Source organism: Urocitellus parryii, chromosome 13, assembly GCF_045843805.1.
Source record: "Urocitellus parryii isolate mUroPar1 chromosome 13, mUroPar1.hap1, whole genome shotgun sequence".
NCBI lineage: Eukaryota > Metazoa > Chordata > Mammalia > Rodentia > Sciuridae > Urocitellus > Urocitellus parryii.
Window position 1 is genome coordinate 24,440,877 of NC_135543.1, and position 21,402 is coordinate 24,462,278.

At 36.1% G+C, this 21,402-nt stretch overlaps 1 protein-coding gene across 5 annotated transcripts in view; it reads left to right on the forward strand.

Moving 5' to 3' along the window:
* Dym (dymeclin) overlaps positions 1-21,402 on the forward strand; it is a 356,427-nt gene that overhangs the window by 141,187 nt on the left and 193,838 nt on the right. For all 5 annotated transcript variants that reach the window (XM_026393752.2, XM_026393749.2, XM_026393748.2 and 2 more), the window contains 4 exons: positions 3,494-3,672; positions 16,183-16,308; positions 17,003-17,116; positions 18,101-18,195. In XM_026393752.2, coding sequence (XP_026249537.2) covers positions 3,494-3,672; positions 16,183-16,308; positions 17,003-17,116; positions 18,101-18,195 — 514 coding nt within the window. The remainder of the gene's footprint in view (positions 1-3,493; positions 3,673-16,182; positions 16,309-17,002; positions 17,117-18,100; positions 18,196-21,402) is intronic.

Below are 21,402 nucleotides of genomic sequence, written 5' to 3' on the forward strand. Positions count from 1 at the left end.
GAAGAATAAAATTATGTCATTTGCTGGTAAATGGGTGGAACTGGAGAATATCATCCTAAGTAAAGTAAGCCAGAGGCAGAAAACCAGGGTGGAATGTTCTCCTTCCTATGCAGATACTAGAGAGGAAAAGGAGGTAGAAAAGGAGGGGATTGATCTCTTGAAAACAGAAGAGAGAGCAGTATAGTAGAAGCAGGGGACTAATGGGGAGGGAGGAGGAGAGGGAAACGGGAAGAACTGGAGAATAAAGTTGACCAAGTTATGCTATATGTATGCATAAATATATCACAGTGCATTCCAATTTTATATATAGCTATCATGTACCAATAAATAAGTAAATAGATGGAAGGAAGATAACAGAGTAGAGGAAGGGAATCAGAAGGGAGGAAGAGAAGGAGGGTGACAGCACTGGGGATTGAAATGGAGAAAACTGTCATATGCATTTATGAATATGTCAAAATGAACCCCAATAATAATGTATAAATGTAATGTCCTAAAACAGAGATTCACCCAACATTCATGTATTTAAGTTGTGCAAAATGTACATACATTGGGTAGGAACATTAAGGCTTCTGATGCTCTGTGCTATGTCTTTCCAGACTATTCTAACATACATTTTTAATAGTCAGTGGATTAGTGTATCAATTAGTTGTATCTTTGCCAATTCTGGTATTATTTGCAGAATATCTTAGCCCATCTGTGCTGCTGTAATTAAATACCTGAGACTGGGTAATTTATAAAGGACAGAAATTTATTCTCACAGTTTTGGGAAGATCAAAGGCTCCAAAGGTTTAGGTTTGGTGAGGAACTGAAAACTGCTTCTAAGATGGTACTATGGATACTGTGTTCTCACATGGCAGAAGAGATGGAAGGACTTAAAGAAGCCAACTGGCTGCATGGAATCTCTTTTATGAGAGCTTTAATCCCATTCACAAGGGAGGAGCATTTAAGACCTAACCACCTCCTATAGGGCTCCCTCTTAACACAATTGCTTTGGAGTCTAAGCTTCAACACTAGAATTCACGCCAGTAACACAGCGCAATAGGGACTCAATAATAGTTTGATGAACAAATAATGAAACCTCATACATCTGGTAGTACTTTTCTGTTCCATTACTACACTCTTCTTCCTGGTGACAATGTGACTTAATGGTTAAGTAAACAAATTTTGGAGCCAAACAGACCTGGGTTCACACCTCACCTTGGTCACTTTAGAATGTGACCAAGTATCAAATGACCTTTGATATTTCACATAATTAGTACACCTCAATGATTTTGTCTATGAAATGAAGATGATGCCACCTAATAGCATTTATGTAAATACTAAGAAAAATAAAATTTTAAAATGATCAGTTCAGATTTTACCACATAGATAATAATCTATTATTTTAAATATGGAAAAGCCAGGGCACCATGTAGTAGAAATGAAGGCATTTATAGATGCCTTCCTCTCCTGTCCATGGTTTCTACTGCTGTTACTGTGGCTGCTCTGGCCAAATATTAGTAAGCATTTTGGTTTGAACTTTGCTTGAGATAGTCATTTTTTGGGAGACCATGTAGTACAGAGATTAAAAAAATTGGCTTTATGGGTTTTTTTTTCTTTTTTATTTCAATACCATTGCCCTTAATTGTAAAGCAGGGGTTATTATCTCTACTTCACATGATTTTTGTAAGAATTAACTGGGGTTTTACCATAGCACAGACTTACCACATTATTCCTGTTGTTATAGGAACCGATGTAATTATGAGGTTCATCTGGTTTTTACTCAAGGCTGACCCGAGAAAAGCTACTTATTCTCTCCAAGTCTCCATTTCATCCTTTGTCCAGCTGGTCAGATAAAGACATGGCTGTTGTTCACGTTGAGTAGGGGCTAGCAGGGGCTAGCAGGCAGAAAGCCGGCTGTGTGTTGGGTGGTAGCCCTTGCTGCTGACGCTGTGGAGGCACTCAGTACCGTCAGCTGTGCTACAGCTCAGTGAACACGCTGCTCTGCTTCCACTTTAAAGAGGTTCAGAGTGTCCAGAGTCTTTTCCAGTGAGTCTTCTGTAATATTTGCATACTTACAGTAGAAGACAAACTTCTTTTTGCCATCCTTTGCAAGAATTCAGTCACACAAATGCATTATTTTTATAAGTGTCAAAATGATAGTGTTAAGATTGAAAAAATAATCTATTATTTCAAATGTGGAAAAGCCAGGGCACCATGTAGTAGAAGTGAAGGCATTTATAGATGCCTTCCTCTCACAAACACAAAGTGTAGGAAGGCGAATCAGAGGTACAGGGCCACCAGGGTTTTTGGTGTTCAGACATAACTCTTTTCCACAAGAGCATGGCTTTCAGGAATGGTAAATGTTTTGCTTTATTGGTGGCAACTTTACTCTGTGTGTGTGTGTGTGTGTGTGTGTGTGTGTGTGTGTAATTGTAGTTGGACACAGTATCTTTACTTTTTTTTTTACATGGTGCTGAAGATCAAACCCAGCGCCTCGCATGTGCTAGGTGAGAGCTCTACCACAACCCTAGCCCCTGCTTTCATGTTTTTAAGAGATTTTTGGTGCTTATTTTCAGCACACATGAAAGTGTCAGCTCTTTGTAGTGTCACATTCCCTTGTTTTATCTCAGGAGATTATGACTTTCTGTTGAACCTATCTTTATCTCCTAAATCTAACCTTCCTTCAGTTTCTACACAAATCCTGTGAACTATAGAAAAAGGACCATGTCTGTTTTAGAATATGAAGAATTTTCCCAGAGTAGACTATGATTTATGCTTTTTATCATTCCAGTGACCATTCTTTAAAAAAGAAGAAGAAATTTCTTAGCAGTTATGGTCAATTAGCTTTGTTCTCTTTTAAACAAAATGTTATAGAAATTTTCTAGTAGTTGTCTTGGGCTTGGTATGTTCTGTACATTAGAGAAACTAATGTTGAATGTGTTTTGATTTGGGTATTATTTTAAAACTTGCTAAATTATATGTTGTTTTTCTATCCATATTTAAAAATGGGTTATAACATTAGTGAATACTTCAGCCATGATTTATTTGTTTGCAGTAAATGCACTTAGCTTCAAGGCAGGTTTTTTGTAAACCCTATCTTATAAGAAGATTTCCTTTTTATATAGAAGCTGTATTATTTGTTTTTTAGATATTTTTATTTAGTATTGATGCTTTTGTTTTGACGTCAAGGGATCTCAGTATCTTGGTTAAATGGTATTTATGGAAGGACCTTTTGCCTCATGGCACTGTTTAAATGCATGTTCTTAGCTGATTTAGTTCAGCTCTATTTTTGGTAACAAAGTAACAGAGTCAAACTATGTAACTTATTTTAGTAATGTTTAAAATATAATTTGAAATTTTGGCTCTGAAATGTAGGGATTTTACTTAAAGCTAAGAGAAATTGATTTGTATGCATTTTTTTCACAGTGCTTTTATTGTTTGTACAAAAAACATGGTCCAGAAAATACTCATGCACTGTTTTTTAAAAATCTGCTTGTTTTTTGTATTCTAGATAGCAGCCCTTTCCCCTCATCAATTCCACATGCCTTCCAGATTAACTTTAACAGTTTGTACACAGCCCTATGTGAACAGCAAACATCTGATCAAGCAACGCTCCTCTTGTACACACTGCTCCATCAGAATAGTAATGTCAGAACATACATGCTGGCTCGCACAGATATGGAAAATCTTGTAAGTATCATGCTAAACCTCCCAAATTTTGTGTATTTTATAATACTTTGAAGAATAATTTCTTTTCCCAAGAGGGTAAGTATATTTGCCTGGTTGCCACACAGATTGATGGTTAACAAGTTGATAGGGAAAATGTCACTAGGCACAGGCAAAGACCTGCATTGCTTCGGTGTGTGAGACTCCTCTCATAGCAGTGGCCTCACAGAGCTGAGCACAGCAGCATCCTCAGCTGGTGCCAGGCTTCCCAGTTCTTGGGGCCTTTAGCAGACACTCATTGCTCAGGATTCAGCCTGATTAAAGTCTTCTAAGAAGCACCCTCTGCAATTCTCAAGATTTTTATTTCTTCTTGGTCCCTTCCAGCTGCTAGCTGCCTGCCCACCATATTAGTGTAATTGGTCACAGTTGCAGCATCTTCCTGAGGAGAATGGCTGAAAGGAAAGGTGATAGTGTCCTATCCTCATGAAGGCTTGGACTCTAGCTCTGTCTGAACACAGTTCCTGGCCTGTTATAGTTAGTTATTTTAAGGTACCTTACTGAACGTCTCCCAACTCAAGATACTTTACCATTGAGCCACATCCCTTGGTCCTTTTTAAAACATTTTTATTTTGAAACAGGATTTCATTAAGTTGTCCAGGCTGACCTCAAAATTGCAATCCTCCTGCTTCAGCCTCCATAGTTGCTGGGATTACAGACTTGCACCACTGAACTCAGCTAGACATCTCTTTAATGAGCAGTGTTTTTTCATTATGTGAGTGAAATTGGTTCCACAATATTTATCTCTAGATATAAACTCCTATAAGCAATCATTGATTTCCATTATAACTAATGTGTAAGACATTAGCCATCTTACTAAGGTATGTTTGATGTCTTATCATATACAGATAACTGTGGACTGTTATTGTGCTTGTCCAATTTTATTGTTGTTAACATTCTTTAATCTATAAACTCTGATATTCAGATGGCAATGTATTAATGCATTCATAAAAAATGTGAATATTCCTGAAATAGCCTGCAGCTGGCTGATAGCAACAGAATGTCCCCTCTTCCCCAGTTTTTACAGATTGATAAGAAATTTGGTGGCCATTTGTTTCAGTGTTAAAGTGCTATGTAAATACTGAAGAAACATGAGCTTTTGGAATTCACTGAGCATATTCTGCATCACAGTGACACTATGAACAGAAAGTGTGATGAAAGAACCTGTCTCCTCACAAGTGACGTGTGGAAAACATATTTTGTTTAAATAGCAAAATTGGGTGTAAAATTGTACTTCTCTGGAGTATGAACTTGTAAAGAGAAGGTTTGTTTCTCATGGATATGAATTAGCACAGAGACAAGTCTAAGCGGGTTGCATTCTAACAGAAATGTATTAAGCAGAAAGCCCAGAAAGCCCAGGACATCACCGTTTCAGTGTTCTATGGTGAGGATACGGGTATGCAAGATGAGGCAGGGAGTTCTATGGTGAGGATACGGGTATGCAAGATGAGGCAGCAGTTTGTCCTTGACGACACACGGTGAATGGTGGCAGGGTTTTGTTCTGAGGTTTTTAGGGGGTTGGAGTAGCATTTGTTTTAGTTTTGTTTTTAATTTTCTTTCATAGATTACTTTGATAATTTTTAAATTTGTGTCCCCATGTGTCCTTTTGCCTTTCTTAGAAAACATGTTATCAGTTGGAAATTATTGAACTGAGGATTTTGTTATTGTTAACATTATTTAATTCTCTAGACTCTGATATTAAGAAGACAATGTTAGGAGGCTGGGGTTGTGGCTCAGCGGTAGAATGCCCGCCTAGCATGTGTGAGGCGCTGGGTTCCATCCTCAGCACCATATAAAAAGTAAATAAATAAAATAAAGGTATTATGTCCATTTAAAAAAAGAAGAAGAAGAAGACAATGTTAGGCATATCACAGTGTCTCTCAGAATACCTTGTAGTGTACAGGTGCTTGTGAGGCTGGAGGAACTCCTTCTCTCTACAATGTCAAGTGTAGACTGACTTGAGCTCTTTGTACTGGTGCTTTGACTTAATAGCTCTTTGACTTCTTTTAACTCAAGTACTCCTTAATCTGGTCTAACTTCTTGTGATGCATTTTTAAATTAGTATTTATTAGAATAACAATGCAATGACTTCTAAATTTCTTTTTGTATCTATGAATAGTGTTTCAGGCAGAATCCAAGTACCCAAATGTTAAGAATAGAATTAAAGAAGGGAAACTTTTTAGGAAAAAACCTATACTGATGTGATTTTTTAAAAGATTTTATCATCACAAGCAAAGTAGTTTATCCACGAAAGTAGCTAGACATCTTAAATGTCACAATTCTATTAGTTGTAAGTAACAAACTTCTTTATGTCTGCCTTGAGTGAAAAGAAATGTTTTGGCACAGATGAAAAACTCATGAAGCTTTTTAGCTTCAGTCATGGCTGGATCTAGGGGCTAAACATTTCCATCCCTTGCCTCTGCTTTCCAAAGTAAATGCTTAAACAAGAAAGCCTTGGCCTTGTTGTCAGGCATACACTTTGAAATGGAGAGAGAGGGGACCATGTGTAGCTCAGAGCACGTGTCTATATTATCATTTGTAAGCCAGAAGGAAGAAAATTTACATCTACTATTCATAAAAATTTCATGAAGTGCTCCAGAATTCCTTTTTTGGGCCATGTGCTCACTTCCTTGACCAATCACTATGGAATGGAGCCCCCTTAATAATTAGCCTTCTTAACCTTTAACAAAAGGATTTTGTTTGTTCTTTCTTTCTCTTTCCACATTTTTTTATTGGTGTATTATAGTAGTGCATATTGGTGGGATTTGTTGTTACATATGCATATAACAATAAATTTCCCAGTATTGTTCCCCCTTTCTCCCCTCTTTCCATCCTCTGGTCTTCTTCCTCTGCTGATCTCCCTTTAGTTTTCATGAGACACCCCCCCCCCCGACCCCCCCACCTTTTTTTTTCTTTTACCTAACTTCCTCATATGAGAGAAAATATAGGACCCTTGACTTTGGCTTATTTCACATAATATAACATAATGGTCTTAAGTTCTATCCATTTTCCTGCAAATGACATAATTTTATTTTTCTTTATAGCTGAATAAATAATACTCCACCGTGTATATCTAAAACAGTTTCTTCATCCATTCATCTGTTGATGGATACCTAGGCTGGTTCCATAGTTTGGCTGTTATGTATCATGCTGCTATAAACATGGATATGCATATATTTCTATAGTTTGATGACATTAATTATTTGGGGTAAATACCAAAGAGTGGTATAGCTGGATTATATGGTGGTTCCATGCCTAGTCTTTTGAGAAACCTGCATACTGAGTTCCATTGTGGTTGTACTAATTTACATTTCCACCAACAGTATAGAAGTGTTTCTTTTTTTTCCCCACATCCTCTCCAGCATTTATTATTGTTTGTATTCTTGACGACTGCCATTCTGACTGATGTGAAATGAAATCTCATTGTAGTTTTGATTTGCATTTCCCTGATTGCTAATGATATTGAACACTTTTTCATGTATTTATTGTTCATTTGTATTTCTTCTTTTGAGAAGTGCCTGCTTAGTTTATTTACCCATTTAGTATTTGGGTTATTTGTTTTCTTGTATTTATATATTCTGTATATTAATCCCATGTCAGAAGAACAGCTAGCAAAGGTATTTCCCCATTCTATTCTGTAGATTCTTTCTTCACATTCCTAATTTTTTCTTTTACTGTTCAGAAGCTTTTATTTATTTTTCTTTCATGTCCATCTGTGTGGATTTTTTAAATTTATTTTTATTTTTATTGTTGGTTTTTCAAAACATTACATAGTTCTTGATATATCATATTTCACACTTTGATTCAAGTGGGTTATGAACTCCCATTTTTACCCCGTATACAGATTGCAGAATCACATCAGTTACACTTCCATTGATTTACATATTGCCATACTAGTGTCTGATGTATTCTGCTGCCTTTCCTATCCTCTACTATCCCCCCTCCCCTCCCCTCCCCTCTTCTCTCTCTACCCCCTCTACTGTAATTGTTCAGAAGCTTTTAAATTTAATGTTGTCCTGTTTATTAACTCTTGGCATGATTTCTTTAGCTTTAGGGGTCATATTGAGAAAGTCATTGTCTGTGCCTATACATTGGAGTGTTGATCCTATCTTTTCTTCTAGGGGTTGATTGTTTCTGTTCTAATTCCTAAGTGTTTGATCCATTTTGGGTTGGTTTTTGTGCATGTTGAGAGATAAGGGTCTAATATCATTCTTCTACATATGGATAATCAGTTTTCTTAACACCATTTGTCAAGGATCAAATGACTGTAGATGTGTGTGTTTGTCTCTGTGTCTTATATTCTGTACCATCTATATGTCTGTTTTTGTGCCAGTACCATGCAATTTTTGTTACTATAACTCTGTAGTATAATTGAAAGTCAGGTATTGTGATGACTCTGGTATTGCTTTTTTTGGTTTAAAATTGCTTTGTATTCTGGGTCTTTTATTCTGCCAAATGAATTTTAGGATTTTTTTTCTAGTTATGTGAAGAATGTCATTGGTATTTTAATGGGTATTGCATTGAATCTGTATATTGCTTTTGGTAGTAAGAACACTTTAACAATATTAATTCTGCCTCTCCCTGAACATGGGAGGTCTTTCCATTCTCTTGAGTTTTTCTTTCATATCTTTCTTCAATGTATAAGAGGATTTCTTAAAAGGGATTCTGGACAAATAAGATATACTCACTGGAACATTGCATTATTTGTAACTTCTTTAATTAGGTGATTATGAGTTAGTTACCATTTAAATTTCTGTTTAGTTCATCAGTCAGGTAGAGATTTTGTGGACATTTCCCTTAAGCCTCCACCAGTCTTATGTTCTTGGATCAGGCCTTGAACCTGCATATATACTGTACATATGGAAGTCATGTCATATTTATAGCTTACAAGCTTAAAACTTTACTGAAGAGACACATAGAAAATGAGATTGGTATTTACTGGTGACATGAAGTCTATGTGTCATGAATTATCAAAACAAGTTACATAAGGATTTTTATATCTTCCTCTGGATAGCTGTTTTTTATCTTCTGAGTATGATTTTTGCCGGGTTTCATTGGCAACTAAAACACTCGGGTAAACTGGGCTAACTGGGCTGCATAAAATAACCACACAAAAGACACAAATACCTTTTTCTTTGAGGTTGCTCTGAGGGCTCCTCTGACCTTAAGGGTCCACAGGAGGAGAAAGAGAGCATGTGCTGACCCCTTTTATTGAGGAGAAGCTATTCAAATGAGGCAAAGGGTCAGGTTTCAAGGGGCTGAGTCATCTTCATGATATCCACTGTCAGCAGGTTGACTGACATCTAGGTAGGCCACACCCAAGGGCACAGTAAGAGAAGAGGACACACACAAGGCACTTCCATGGAAGATTCTATCCTAAACAGGGCAAGGGGTTATATTACAAAGGAACAGGTGAGCATATCTCCACCCATGGGGCTGTAGGAAGACCTGCCCGGGCACAAAGACACAGTCACTTGAACCTAGAAGAGCGGGGCAGTTTAGCAGCATGGGTGCTTGACACCACATTGCCCAGCTTGGGAGTTAACTCAGTCACGGGTGAGGTGGTCTCCCACAGATTTATTTATTTACTTATTTATTTTGTACTGGGAATTGAACCCGGAGTTGCTTAACTACTGGGACTCATCCCTGGCCTTTTTAAAAATCTTTTTTATTTTTTATTTTGAGACTTGATCTTGCTAAATTGTTAAGGCAAAAAATATGTCCTTTTCATGACTATGTTTCTTGAGGCTGACTTTGAACTTGCAATCCTCTTGTCTTAACTTCTTGAACCAGCTTCTGAGTGTGATTTGTACATAAAAATAAAAAAGGTCAGATATCCTATTTGTTTAGTCTAGCCTGCACCCTGCACAGGCGATGGAAATGGGGTTCCCCTCAGTAAAATGGGCTGGCTGAGAAATAAAAGCTAAGAAAAATGGAACAATGAAAAAACCACAGGACACAGAAATAAATTTGAAAAAGCGTGGGCAGGACAGGCAAGTCGATCATATGAATCCAGCTTCTATATTAAAAGGCAAAATGGTTCTCACACCTGCTTAATTTATATTGGGGAACATCAAAGGCCTTCCATAGAATGTTCTTCTCCAAAAAAGGTTAAAGGTGGGCTGTCCAGTTCCCAACGGGTTATGCCCATCTCTAGAGCAACCCTAAGAGATCTTCCTAGCACAGTAAAAATAAAGGTCATGTGCCTTGGGCAATCTCTTGCCAGGGAGAGCCACAGATAGTTCCCAAGGTTAAACCTAAAATCTCCCTGTTTTTTCTTTTGTTTTTGGTTTGTTTGTTTTTGTTTTTCTTTTGGTACTTGGGATAAAACTTAGGGGGCACTTCACCACTGAGCCACATCCCCAGCCCTATTTTTTGTATTTTATTTATGATAGAGTCTCAGTGAGTTGCTTAGCACCACGCTTTTGCTGAGGCTGGCTTTGTACTTGCCATCTTCCTGCCTCAGCCTCCCGAGCCACTGGAATTGCAGGTGTGCACCACCATACCCAGCATGTTTAGCTCTTTTTATGACTGTGTTTCTTTTTTTTTTTTTTTAATCACAATCTGTATACGGGGTAAAAATGGGAGTTCATAACCCACTTGAATCAAAGTGTGAAATATGATATATCAAGAACTATGTAATGTTTTGAACAACCAACAATTAAAAAAAATAAAAAAATAAAATTATTTTGATAATCATCTAAAAAAAAATGACTGTGTTTCTTGAAAGCCTTGGGACATGTTTTTTGCCTTAACTTCTTTACTTAGTGTTCCCTTTTCAGTTTGTTATGATCCGCTTCTGTTCCCACGGCTCTGTTGTCAGTAGCTGCTTGTTGCTAAACCCAGTGGGCATGTTTCATCACTCCTTTATTTGAGCATTCTGCTACATTTGACAGTGTTCACCTCTATTCTTAAGATACCCAACCTCCATATGTTAATCCATTCTGGCTGCTGTCACAGAAATATTGCAGAGTAGATGCTTAAACAAGAGAAATTTACTTCTCATAATTTTATAGGTTGAAAATTCTAAGATAAAAGTGCTGTCAACTCCCTGTCTGGTAAGGGCCTGCTTCTTGGTGTGTATATGACTGTATACTTGCTTGTGTTCTTATATGGTGAAGGGCTTAGAGGGAGAGGAAGCAAGCTGTGTCCTATCATGAGAGTTCCACCTTCTTACCTAATCACCTCCCAAGACTTCACCTCTTAATACCATCCTATTGGGGTTAGAGTTTCAACCTGTGAATTCTGGGGAGTAGAAACATGCTGTCTATCCACCTACACACACTCTTATCTTTCCGACCCTTGTTCTTTGCTGGTATTCTACCTCTGTGCCTTTTGCTTTTCTGTTTTATGTGTTATTCTTTTCTTAGCTCTCAAATGTGCCCTGCAGAAGAGTTTTCTCCTAATTTTTTCCCCCTTCTTTTCTCTTCTCCCTCAAACATCTAGTGAATTCCATTGTGTTGTCATTTATATGTGTTTTTTAATGATGTTATTGTATTTTTTATACCTTTATTTTGTTTGTTTATATTTATGTGTGCTGACGATCAAACCCAAGCTTCACACATGCTAAGCAAGGGCTCTACCACTGAGCTACAGCCCCAGCCCCTATATGAGCACAGTTTTTGAGTTCTGTATTTACATTCCTCATTGCCTATGTCTTAAATCTGTGTTCCCACTTGCCCAGACATTCCCTAGTGGCTTCATCATAGATACCTTGTCCCAAACATGTGAAAGTTGCGCTCATTATCTCCCCAGGACCTGTTCTTCCTTCTCTTACTCCTGTGTTCTTTATCACATTGATGAGCCATCCATATAGTTTGTGAAAGATAGATGCTTTGACCCTTCTGTTTTTTTTCCCCTCCACATTCAAAGAAGTCCTTTTGATTTCCCAACCTTAATACTATTGGAATCTATTAATTTTTTTTCTTCATTGCCACTCCTGTGGTTTAAGCTGCTTATCTCTTCAATTACTTCAATATCTTTAACTGGCTTTCCTGCTTTCTGTCTTGCCAGTCTTTAACATTCTCAACCCGTTAGTCAAAGTGAATTTACTAATGTCAGATATAATCATGTCCCTTCCTAGCTGAAAAGTCTTATGATTCATGTCTTCATAGTTTCCTCAGTTAAAACTCGGATTCTTTAATGTAGCCAAAAGACTACATTAATTTTGTCACAGATCCCTTTTTTGGGTTTTTCTTTTCTGCATTATTGTTCTTGTGTTCTTTTCTATTTATACTCAATTAATTGAATTTCTCTCTATGTGATCTATTTCCTAAGTTTAGACATGGTTTTCTCTCTTGAATACTTCTTCCCACAGAAGTCTGTTTGCCCTTTTGCTCAACTCCCATAACTCTTCAGATCTCAGTTTCAATAATTCTTTCAGATTTAAAGTGCTGTTCTAAAAGTAATTATATATCATATCCGATGGGATTTATCCCAGGAATATAAGCTTTGTTCAACATCTGAAAATCAGTTAATGTCATGTCAACAGAGTAAAAATTAAAAATCACATGATCATTTAAATAAATGCAGAAAAAAGCATTTGTCAAAATTATTACCCTTTCATGATAAAAACTCCTTTATGATAAAAAAAACAAACCAGGAAGGGAACTTACTCAGTCTGATAAAGGGCGTCACTAAGCCCCAGAGTTAACACTATACTAAATGATGAAAGAATACTTTGGTCCTGTGATCAAAGATAAAGATGCCAACTTTTGGCTTTTTTTTTTTTTTTTTTTTGGTACCTGGGATTTTACTCAGGGTTGCTCAACCTGTGAGCCACATCCCCAGCCCATTTTTATTTTTTATTTTGGGACAGGGTCTTGCTAAGTTGCCGAGGCTGCCTTTAAACTTGTGATACTCCTGCCTCAGCCTCCTGAGTCACTAGGATTACAGGTGTGTACCACCATGCCTGGCTTAAAGTCATCTAAATGGGAAAGTACGGAGTAAAACATTTGTATTTGCAGGTGTCAGTATCTTATGTGTAGAGTACCTTAATATATCCTCAGGAAAAAAAACCTGTTAAAACTATTAGAAGGGTTTGGCAAGGTTGTAAGATATAGGATTAGGATACGAAATCAATATGTAGAAACCACTGTAATTTTATTCCTTAACAATGGAGAATCCAAAAATCAAATTAAGAAAATAGTTCTATTCACAGTCGCATCAAAAAGAGTAAAATACTTAGGAATAAATTTAACCAAGGAAGTACAAAATTTATACTGTGAAAATATTATTGAAAGAAATGGGAAAAATCCCATATTTATGGATCATAATACTTAACTTTGTGAAGATGACAGTTGTCCCTGAACTGACTTACGGATTCAACACAATACCTTCTAGAAACTCAGCCAACTTATTTATGGAAATTCATAAGGCAATTCTGAAATTCATATGGAATTACAGTGAACCTGGAACAGCCTAAACATTTCTAAAAAAGAATGAAGGTGGAGCATTCACACTTCCTTACTGTTTCAAAATGTACAAAGTACCAGTAATCAGGACTTTACTGCCACAGGATAGACATAATAGATGAATGGAAGTGATTTGAAAGTTCAGAAATAAACCCTTATTTTGATGGTCTGCTTATTTTTAGTCGGAATCAAGACTAGTGTGGAAGGGATAATAGTCTTTTTTGAACCAGTGGTGTTGAGACAGCTGGAGAGCCTCTTGTGAGAGAATGGAGTTGAGCCTTCAAACTATGTCCATATTCACTCAAAACGCATCAAAAGCATGGGAGTTAGACTTTATGACTTTGGATTTGACAAATGATTCTTAGGTATAACAACAAACGCATGAAAAGCAAAAGGAAAAAACAGATAAACTGGACTCCATCAATATAAAAATTTGTGTGCTTCGAAGTATACCATCAAGAAAGTGAAAAGAGTCCACAGATGTGAGAACAAGATTAATGAATGCAAATCATGGGTCTGAATATATAAAGAACTTGACAACTCAATAATAAAAACAGCCCAATTTAAAAGATTTGCATAAACATTCTACAAGGAAGACATACAAATGGCTAATAATCAGCATATAAAAACAGTACTTGACATCACTAGTGATTAGGTAAATGGAAATGAAAATTACAGTGAGATACCACTTTATCCACTTGAAGGCTACAGTAAAAAAAGTTAAATAATATTAAGTGTTGGCAAGGATGTGTAGATATGTGCTCTTTTATACATTGTTAGTACATGGAATCATGCAGCTGCTATGGAGAAGTCTGACAGATCTTGAAACAGTTATCATATCACCCAACAATTCACTGTAAATGGTAGTACATATTCAAAATAAATGAAAACCTGTCTATAGAAAAACCTTTTCAATAAATGTTCATAGCAGCAGCATTCCTAAAGTAGAGTAGAAATATAGTCCTAAAGTAGAAACAATCAAGAAGTCCATCAACAAATTAAGTGTGTACAGTAGAATAATATTTGACATAAAAAGGAATGAGATCCTGATGGATGCTACTATGTGGAAACATGCTCAGTGAAGGGAGGCAGTCACCAAAGTCTACATCTTATGAGATTCCCTTCATTAGAAACCCCAGAAAGAAGATAATGCTAAGAGAAGTTAGCCAGTCTCAAAAACCAAATGCCGAATGTTTTCTCTGATATAAGGAGGCTGATTCATGGTGGGGTAGGGAGGGGGAGTGTGAGAGGAATAGATGAACTCTAGATAGTGCAGAGGGGTGGGAGGGGAAGGGGGTGTATAGGGTTAGAGATGATGTTGGAATATGATGGACATTATTAACCAAAGTATATGTATAAAGACACAAATTGGTGTGAATATGCTTTGTATACAACCAGAGATATGAAAAATTGTTCTCTACATGTGTAATAAGAATTGTAATGCATTCCGCTGTCATATGTAAATTAAAAAATTAATTAAAAAAAAAAGAAACCCCGGAACAGGAAAATTTATGGAGATTGAAAGTAGTTTCTTTGAGTGGGCAGGGTAGGAAAAGAGGGATGGTTGGGGTGATAGCTAAAGAGCCTGGGATTTCTTTTTGAGATAAAAACGTTCTAAAATTGTGATGGTTACTCATTTTTATGAATATCCTAAAAATCATTGACTTTTGCCCTTTAAATGGATGGATTGATTGTATGATATGTAAATTATAGCTCAATAAAAAATGTTTAAAAGAAAAAATTCAAGCACTATTCCAACATACTCATTTTGGACCCATTACATATTCCTGCATTATTGCTCATATGTTTGAATATACCATTTACTTGTCTGTCTTGTTCAGTAAAGTACAGGGTTTTAAGAGTGTGTTAGGTAGTACAGTATGTAATACCTGTAGTACATTCATACTGTAGTGATGAATGTGTTTCTTAAGGCTTAGCCAGAACAAGAATGACATGGCACAAAAAAATCTGTTGAAAATTGCAGAATCAGAAATAACAAATGCTGAGTTAAATGACTGTATAGAATCTAACTGTGCTAACTAGGTAATGTGAAATGTGAGTACAATATATCATATTTGACATCAGAAGGACCTCTAAAGAGAAAGATGCCTGGGATGTACAAAGTAAAAAGAGCAATGACTATTGTGGTGCATTTAGTTCTTGAATTTAGTGATGTTCATGCATCTGCACTTTACAATTTAGAGAAATAAGAGAAAGTTTCAGCTGTAACTTGTAAAAGAGTAATATACAACTACCATAGATGTACCTTCCCAAATGTATCTATTTTTATGGCTTTGCATACCACTGTGGGAACTTTGTACAGTGAACTCATTACAGGTTATTGTCTGATTTACAATATAAGAGTTTTTGCTTGTTTTCTTGCATCCACTGGAGAGTATTCATGGTAGTTTCATATAAGGAGTAACTTGCAGCTAATTAGCTCATATTTAATTGATACATTTAGTAATCTACTTAATTAGTAGAGAATGAACAAATTGAAGGTGTCAAAGTAATGATTTGAAATAGACTAAATTTGTCTGTATGGAAACAGGATTATAAAATGAAATGCTGGACAAATACTCTGAAGAGTAAAACCTCAATATACATGACAAAAATGTACCTTGGGCTATAGTAGTGTGTTTAATTTATTAACATTGAAATACATACTGTAGTACATGTATATGCTTAGTTTCACTTAGCATATGCATGAAAACATTCTTGAATTTCTGGGCATCTGGCTTTTCTCCCCTTTCTTGGCTGGGGCAAGGTGATGTGATTTCTTAAACATTTCAGCCCCTGACCCTAAATGTTCTCTGAAAATTCAGTCTCTAGGTTGGATAGACTTTCACAGACCTTCCTAGAGTTAGTGATGATTTCCTTTCTTGGTTTCTTAGCTATGCTTATGGGAAGTGCATGTAGTCAGGAGTGGGTTTGCATGTTTTTTTTTCCTTTAAATTCAAATATAACTATGAGATTAAAGTAAAAAGTACAAAACAAAAGTGTAAAGGGTTTAAAACAGTTGAGTAAGGTATTGGAATAGTACATTATGGTTTTTATTCCCTAGGTTTTACCAATTCTTGAGATTCTGTATCATGTTGAAGAAAGAAATTCACACCATGTATATATGGCCCTTATAATATTATTGATCCTTACAGAAGATGATGGCTTCAATAGGTCCATTCACGAAGTGGTAAGTTACAGTTACTTTGACCCCAGTCAAGAGTTACAGTGCAGATATGCTTCTGCATACAATTTGCTGGGGGAATCCTCTCATGCCCAGTTTTTGTGTGTGTAATTCCTTTCTTCCTTGACACCCATGGTACAGATCTACTGTGGAAACACCTCAGCTTAATTTAGGAACAGTTCTTTCTCCCTGAGGCCTGGAGTTGCTCTCCAGCTGCCTGCTTCACACAGCCACAGCTGATGGCTGCACATCCTTCCTGAAGGTCAGGTTCGCTGTGCTCCTGGCCTCTCTCCTAAACATACCTGCAGAGGTTTTCTGAACTCTATTGGGAAAGCTCTACTTTTCAAAAGGCATCTATCTTTTCTTATTTTCAAGTCACTTTTTTCTGTCACTTTTATCTTATATGCCATATCTCTTTCAGATATATCTCCTTTTTGTCTATTAATGATCTCTTCCTCTGTTTTTCAGACTGGGTTGGGCTTATTTATTTATTTATTTTGTCTCTTCTATTTTAAGAAGGAAGAAGCAAGCACATTAGCTCCGTTTACTTGCTAGAACTGAAAAAATCTCATAATTCACTTTTATTTACTGTTTTAACCTTTCTGAGTGAAGCTGTAGCTTATCAAAAACTGTAGACATGGAACAGTACCTTTTTCCTTAAAGCATTATTTTTTACTTAAACCTTTCTTCTCTGTTACAGATATTAAAAAATATTACTTGGTATTCAGAACGGGTTTTAACTGAAATTTCACTGGGGAGTCTCCTGATTCTGGTTGTAATAAGAACCATTCAGTACAATATGACAAGGACAAGAGTAAGTATTCCTCAGCTTTTTTTTCCTTTAATTTTTATGCATATAGTATAAGTAAGACTACAATTTAAAATAATCTTAATTTTGGAGGCACTAAAATTCTCATGAAATTCAGTGGGAAAATACACATCAGCATATAGTCACTCCATTGCATGATTGTTGGATAATGTCTGTTTCTTAATATTTAATGGCTACACTAGCAGAGATATTTTATATGAAATAGAAAACAAGCAGTGCCACACATTTAGATCAAAGTTATGTATCTTTGCTGAACTATAACATGATTTGCCTTTTTCAAAGCATCAACAACAAAGTATAAAAGGTGTAAACAGAAGAAAATATTAATTCAGATGGAGAAAATATGAATTCAGATGGGAAAGAAATGTAGAAGAGAGAGAATACTTGAAAGAGTAAAAGAAAAATTTTTACTGGATTCTGTATGTACTACTGATGAGTGAATTTCAGTTCTAGTCTATAGCAATATATTATCAAAGAAAGTAATGTATAGAAGTCATAGCTAAGTGGTCCAGTTTACTTAAATATTTTTGCTTATCTCTCTCTATAGGGCTAATGTAGATCTATGTTTATATTTATTATCTGAGACCCTAGGTGCCAGATGTGTTTTGGTATAGAGAATTCATTGTATTTTAGGAAGGTAATTATAGTGTATGTATTATATTACGTGTGATCATTAGGGTCTGAAGCAGCACACTATATTTAACATTAATATTTCCACAGCAAACTATTTGAGTGTTCACCATGCTGGGAATGATGGACACCATCAAGTGGCATAATATTTTGTGTTAGTTGCTTCTAGATGGGTTGTGAAAAAACATTGACTTCTCTGAACTTTATGGATTTGGGAACTAGAGAAAAGGAATTATGCACCTGAACTTTCTAAAATAAGTAATAACTGAATTTACACTTGCTCCTAGTTAATCTTGCTTAAGATGTGACATGTGCTTTAAACTTGCTGTGTTCTAACAGGACAAGTACCTTCACACAAATTGTTTGGCAGCGCTAGCAAATATGTCAGCACAGTTTCGCTCCCTCCATCAGTATGCTGCACAGAGGATCATCAGGTAAATATAAGCTTTAAAAGAAATAGTGGTGTCTGCCTTCTGGCTGACCTATGAGTAGAATACAATGTTGGTCTCTTTTTAAATGTAAGAAATACCAAAATTTCCAACTTAATTTTCATCACCCTCTTCTTTGGTTGAAAATATCTTTCTATTTTCTCATCTACTTTTTGATCAAAGTTCATTTTATTTACTTTTAATTTTTTTTTCTAGTGGTAGGTATTGTGTGATATGTTTTTACAGGGGAGCAGGTGCTTTTCTGAGTAATGCAAACAAAATCAAGATATTTGCTGAGTATTTCACAGAACATCATGTTACACTTTAAAGGTGTTTTCTGTATTTGTTTTGAGGAAATTCTTTATCTTGGTGCTGGGGTTTGAATCAGGGTCTTGCTCATGCTGGGCAAATATTCTACCACTAACCTATATGTCCAGCTCTGACAATTCTTTTTATAGCAATTTACCATTGTGTTCATTTCTTGTTGCCATAGGAAATTGCCTCAAATTAATGGGCTTAAAGCAGCATACATTTGTTATCTTACAATTCTATAGATTAGAAGTCTAACATAGGTCTCACTAGGCTAAAATCAAAGGTCAATAGGGCTGCTTTCCTTTCTTAAGGCTCCAGGAGAGAATCTTTTTCTTGATCTCTTCTAGCTGTTGGAGGCTTCCTCATTCCTGGGCTTATGATCCCTTCCACCATTTTCAAAGCCAGCAACAGCAGGTTACTGAGTACTTCTCATTTCTCATCACTCTGCCCTCCTCTGTTGTTTCCTCTGCCACTTAGAGGACCCTTTGTGATTGTTTCTGCCCTACCCAAATAATCCAGGTGATCTCCTTTTTCTCAAGATCTATAACAGAATCACAGCTGCAAAGTCCCTTTTGCCATGTTAGGTAACATATTTATAATTTTTGGGGATTAGGGTGTGACATTTGGGGCACTTGGGGGTGGGGGTGGGGGCCGGGCATTGTACTGTGTGCCACCACTGTCATCACCAGAAACTCCTTTCCCACCCTCTGCCAGTGACATGATCTTTAAAGTATAGAGAGCTAATTAACTAATCATGAATAGATATCACTTTCAGGGATTTTCAGCATGTGGTTACTTTTTGTATTCTAGTAGGATGCTCAATGTTAGCAGCTCTCAAATAGAACACTTGTTACATGTCAGCAAAGTCATTGTTTTCTTTAATCCTTTTAGGGAAGTACAGGTTAGAACATTAGTTTTTGTTTCTAGCCATTGGTGCTGAACCCAACTCCATATCACTTTTAAGCTCTGATCTCATATTCTGCCCATTTGTTATATGCTTATTGACCTGTGCTCATTTTTAATAGTAACTTGAAATTGACTTCTGTTCTTTATTTATCTTCAGAATAATAGAGGATATTTTGTATTAACTCATTATTTAAATTATGTCTGGTCTTTATACATTCTACTGTATTTGAAGGGATTGTGCTTGAGAGATTTTTTTTAGTTGGCTAACTTTGGACTAACCTAAATTTTATGATTTAAAGTAGACCTGACAGTCTCTTTATACTTCTCACATTGTTAGGCATCCTGAAGAGACTTTAGTTTCCAAAAGTTAATCTTTTCCACTGTACTTTATTTCAACATGACAGATTTAATGATTTCTGTGCTGTTTTGTAGTCTTTTTCTATTCATAGATGCAGAGGTTTATGATGGTTTTATGAAGATTTCATCATAAGGGCTGGGGATGTGGCTCAAGCGGTAGCACGCTCGCCTGGCATATGTGCGGCCTGGGTTCAATCCTCAGCACCACATACAATAAAGATGTTGTGTCCGCTGAAAGCTGAAAGATAATATTAAAAAAAAATTCTCTCTCTCTCTCTTAAAAAAAAAAAAAAAGATTTCATCATAAGACTCATTTTTCTCAACTGATCAACTCTGTTCAATATGAAAATGCCAAAGGAATTGGTTCAGAATTTAAGTTCTGATAAAATGTATTAAGTAAGGTTATTAAAAATTAAAATTTTCTAGAGTTGGGGAAAAATGAAAATAAAGGCCCTGTGCCTAATTTTCATGTCTGTGATGCCAAAGAAAAAAAATAAATCAATCATGGTTGAAGAAGTAAAAAACATAATTTAAATTTGTGATGAATGAGTGTTTATATTAAGTTTTCATCAATAATAGTGCTTTATTTTATTTTCTTGGATTTTTATTGAGTATTATATGAGTAAGGAACTATGTTAAGCAATACAAGGAATATCAGAATTAGCAATAAAGATTCCTGCCCTCAAATAATTTAGTTCAGCAGCAGCAATAGGTCAAAAGACCCTAGCCTCGTACATATAAATATGTCTTATATTCAGCAGAATGTGGTAAACATTCTAATGAAATAAAAATTCCTATAGTGGAATAAGTTGTTGGTTCAGAGAATGGTGAGAACATATTTCATTGAGAAATTAGACGCAGTGACTAGAGAGGCTGGCCAGATAACCACCATAACAAAACCTCTCGAGAGGGAGGATGATTTATAGTAAAAAATCACCAGTCCCATCTGATTGGCATATTGTAGACTCATATGGGATTATAGGTGAGGAGACAGACAGAACTGGAGACTCTAAGCTTTAGATAATGGAAAAGTAATCTTTAATAACAACAAAATATAAAAAGTAAGTGAATGAGTTGTAGATGGATTTTTTTTTATTGGTTGTTCAAAACCTTACAGAGCTCTTGACATATCATATTTCAAACATTAGTTTCAAGTGAATTATGAACTCCCATTTTTACCCCAAATACAGATTGCAGAATCACATCGGTTACACATTCACATTTTTACATAATGCCATACTAGTAACTGTTGTATTCTGCTACCTTTCCTATCCTCTACTATCTCCCTTCCCCCATCTTCTCTTTCTATCCCATCTACTGTAATTCATTTCTCTCCTTGTTTTTTCTTCCAATTCCCCTCACAACCTCTTTTATGTAGTTTTTTATAACAATGAAGGTCTCTTTCCATTTCCATGCAATTCCCCTTTTCTCTCTCTTTCCCTCCCATCTCGTGTCTCTGTTTAATGTCAATCTTTTCTTCCTGCTCTTCCTCCCTGCTCTATTCTTAGTTGCTCTGTATTACGCAGCACTAAAAAATGACAAAATCATGGAATTTGCAGGGAAATGGATGGCACTAGAGCAGATTATGCTTAGTGAAGCTAGCCAATCCCTAAAAAACAAATACCAAATGTAGATGGA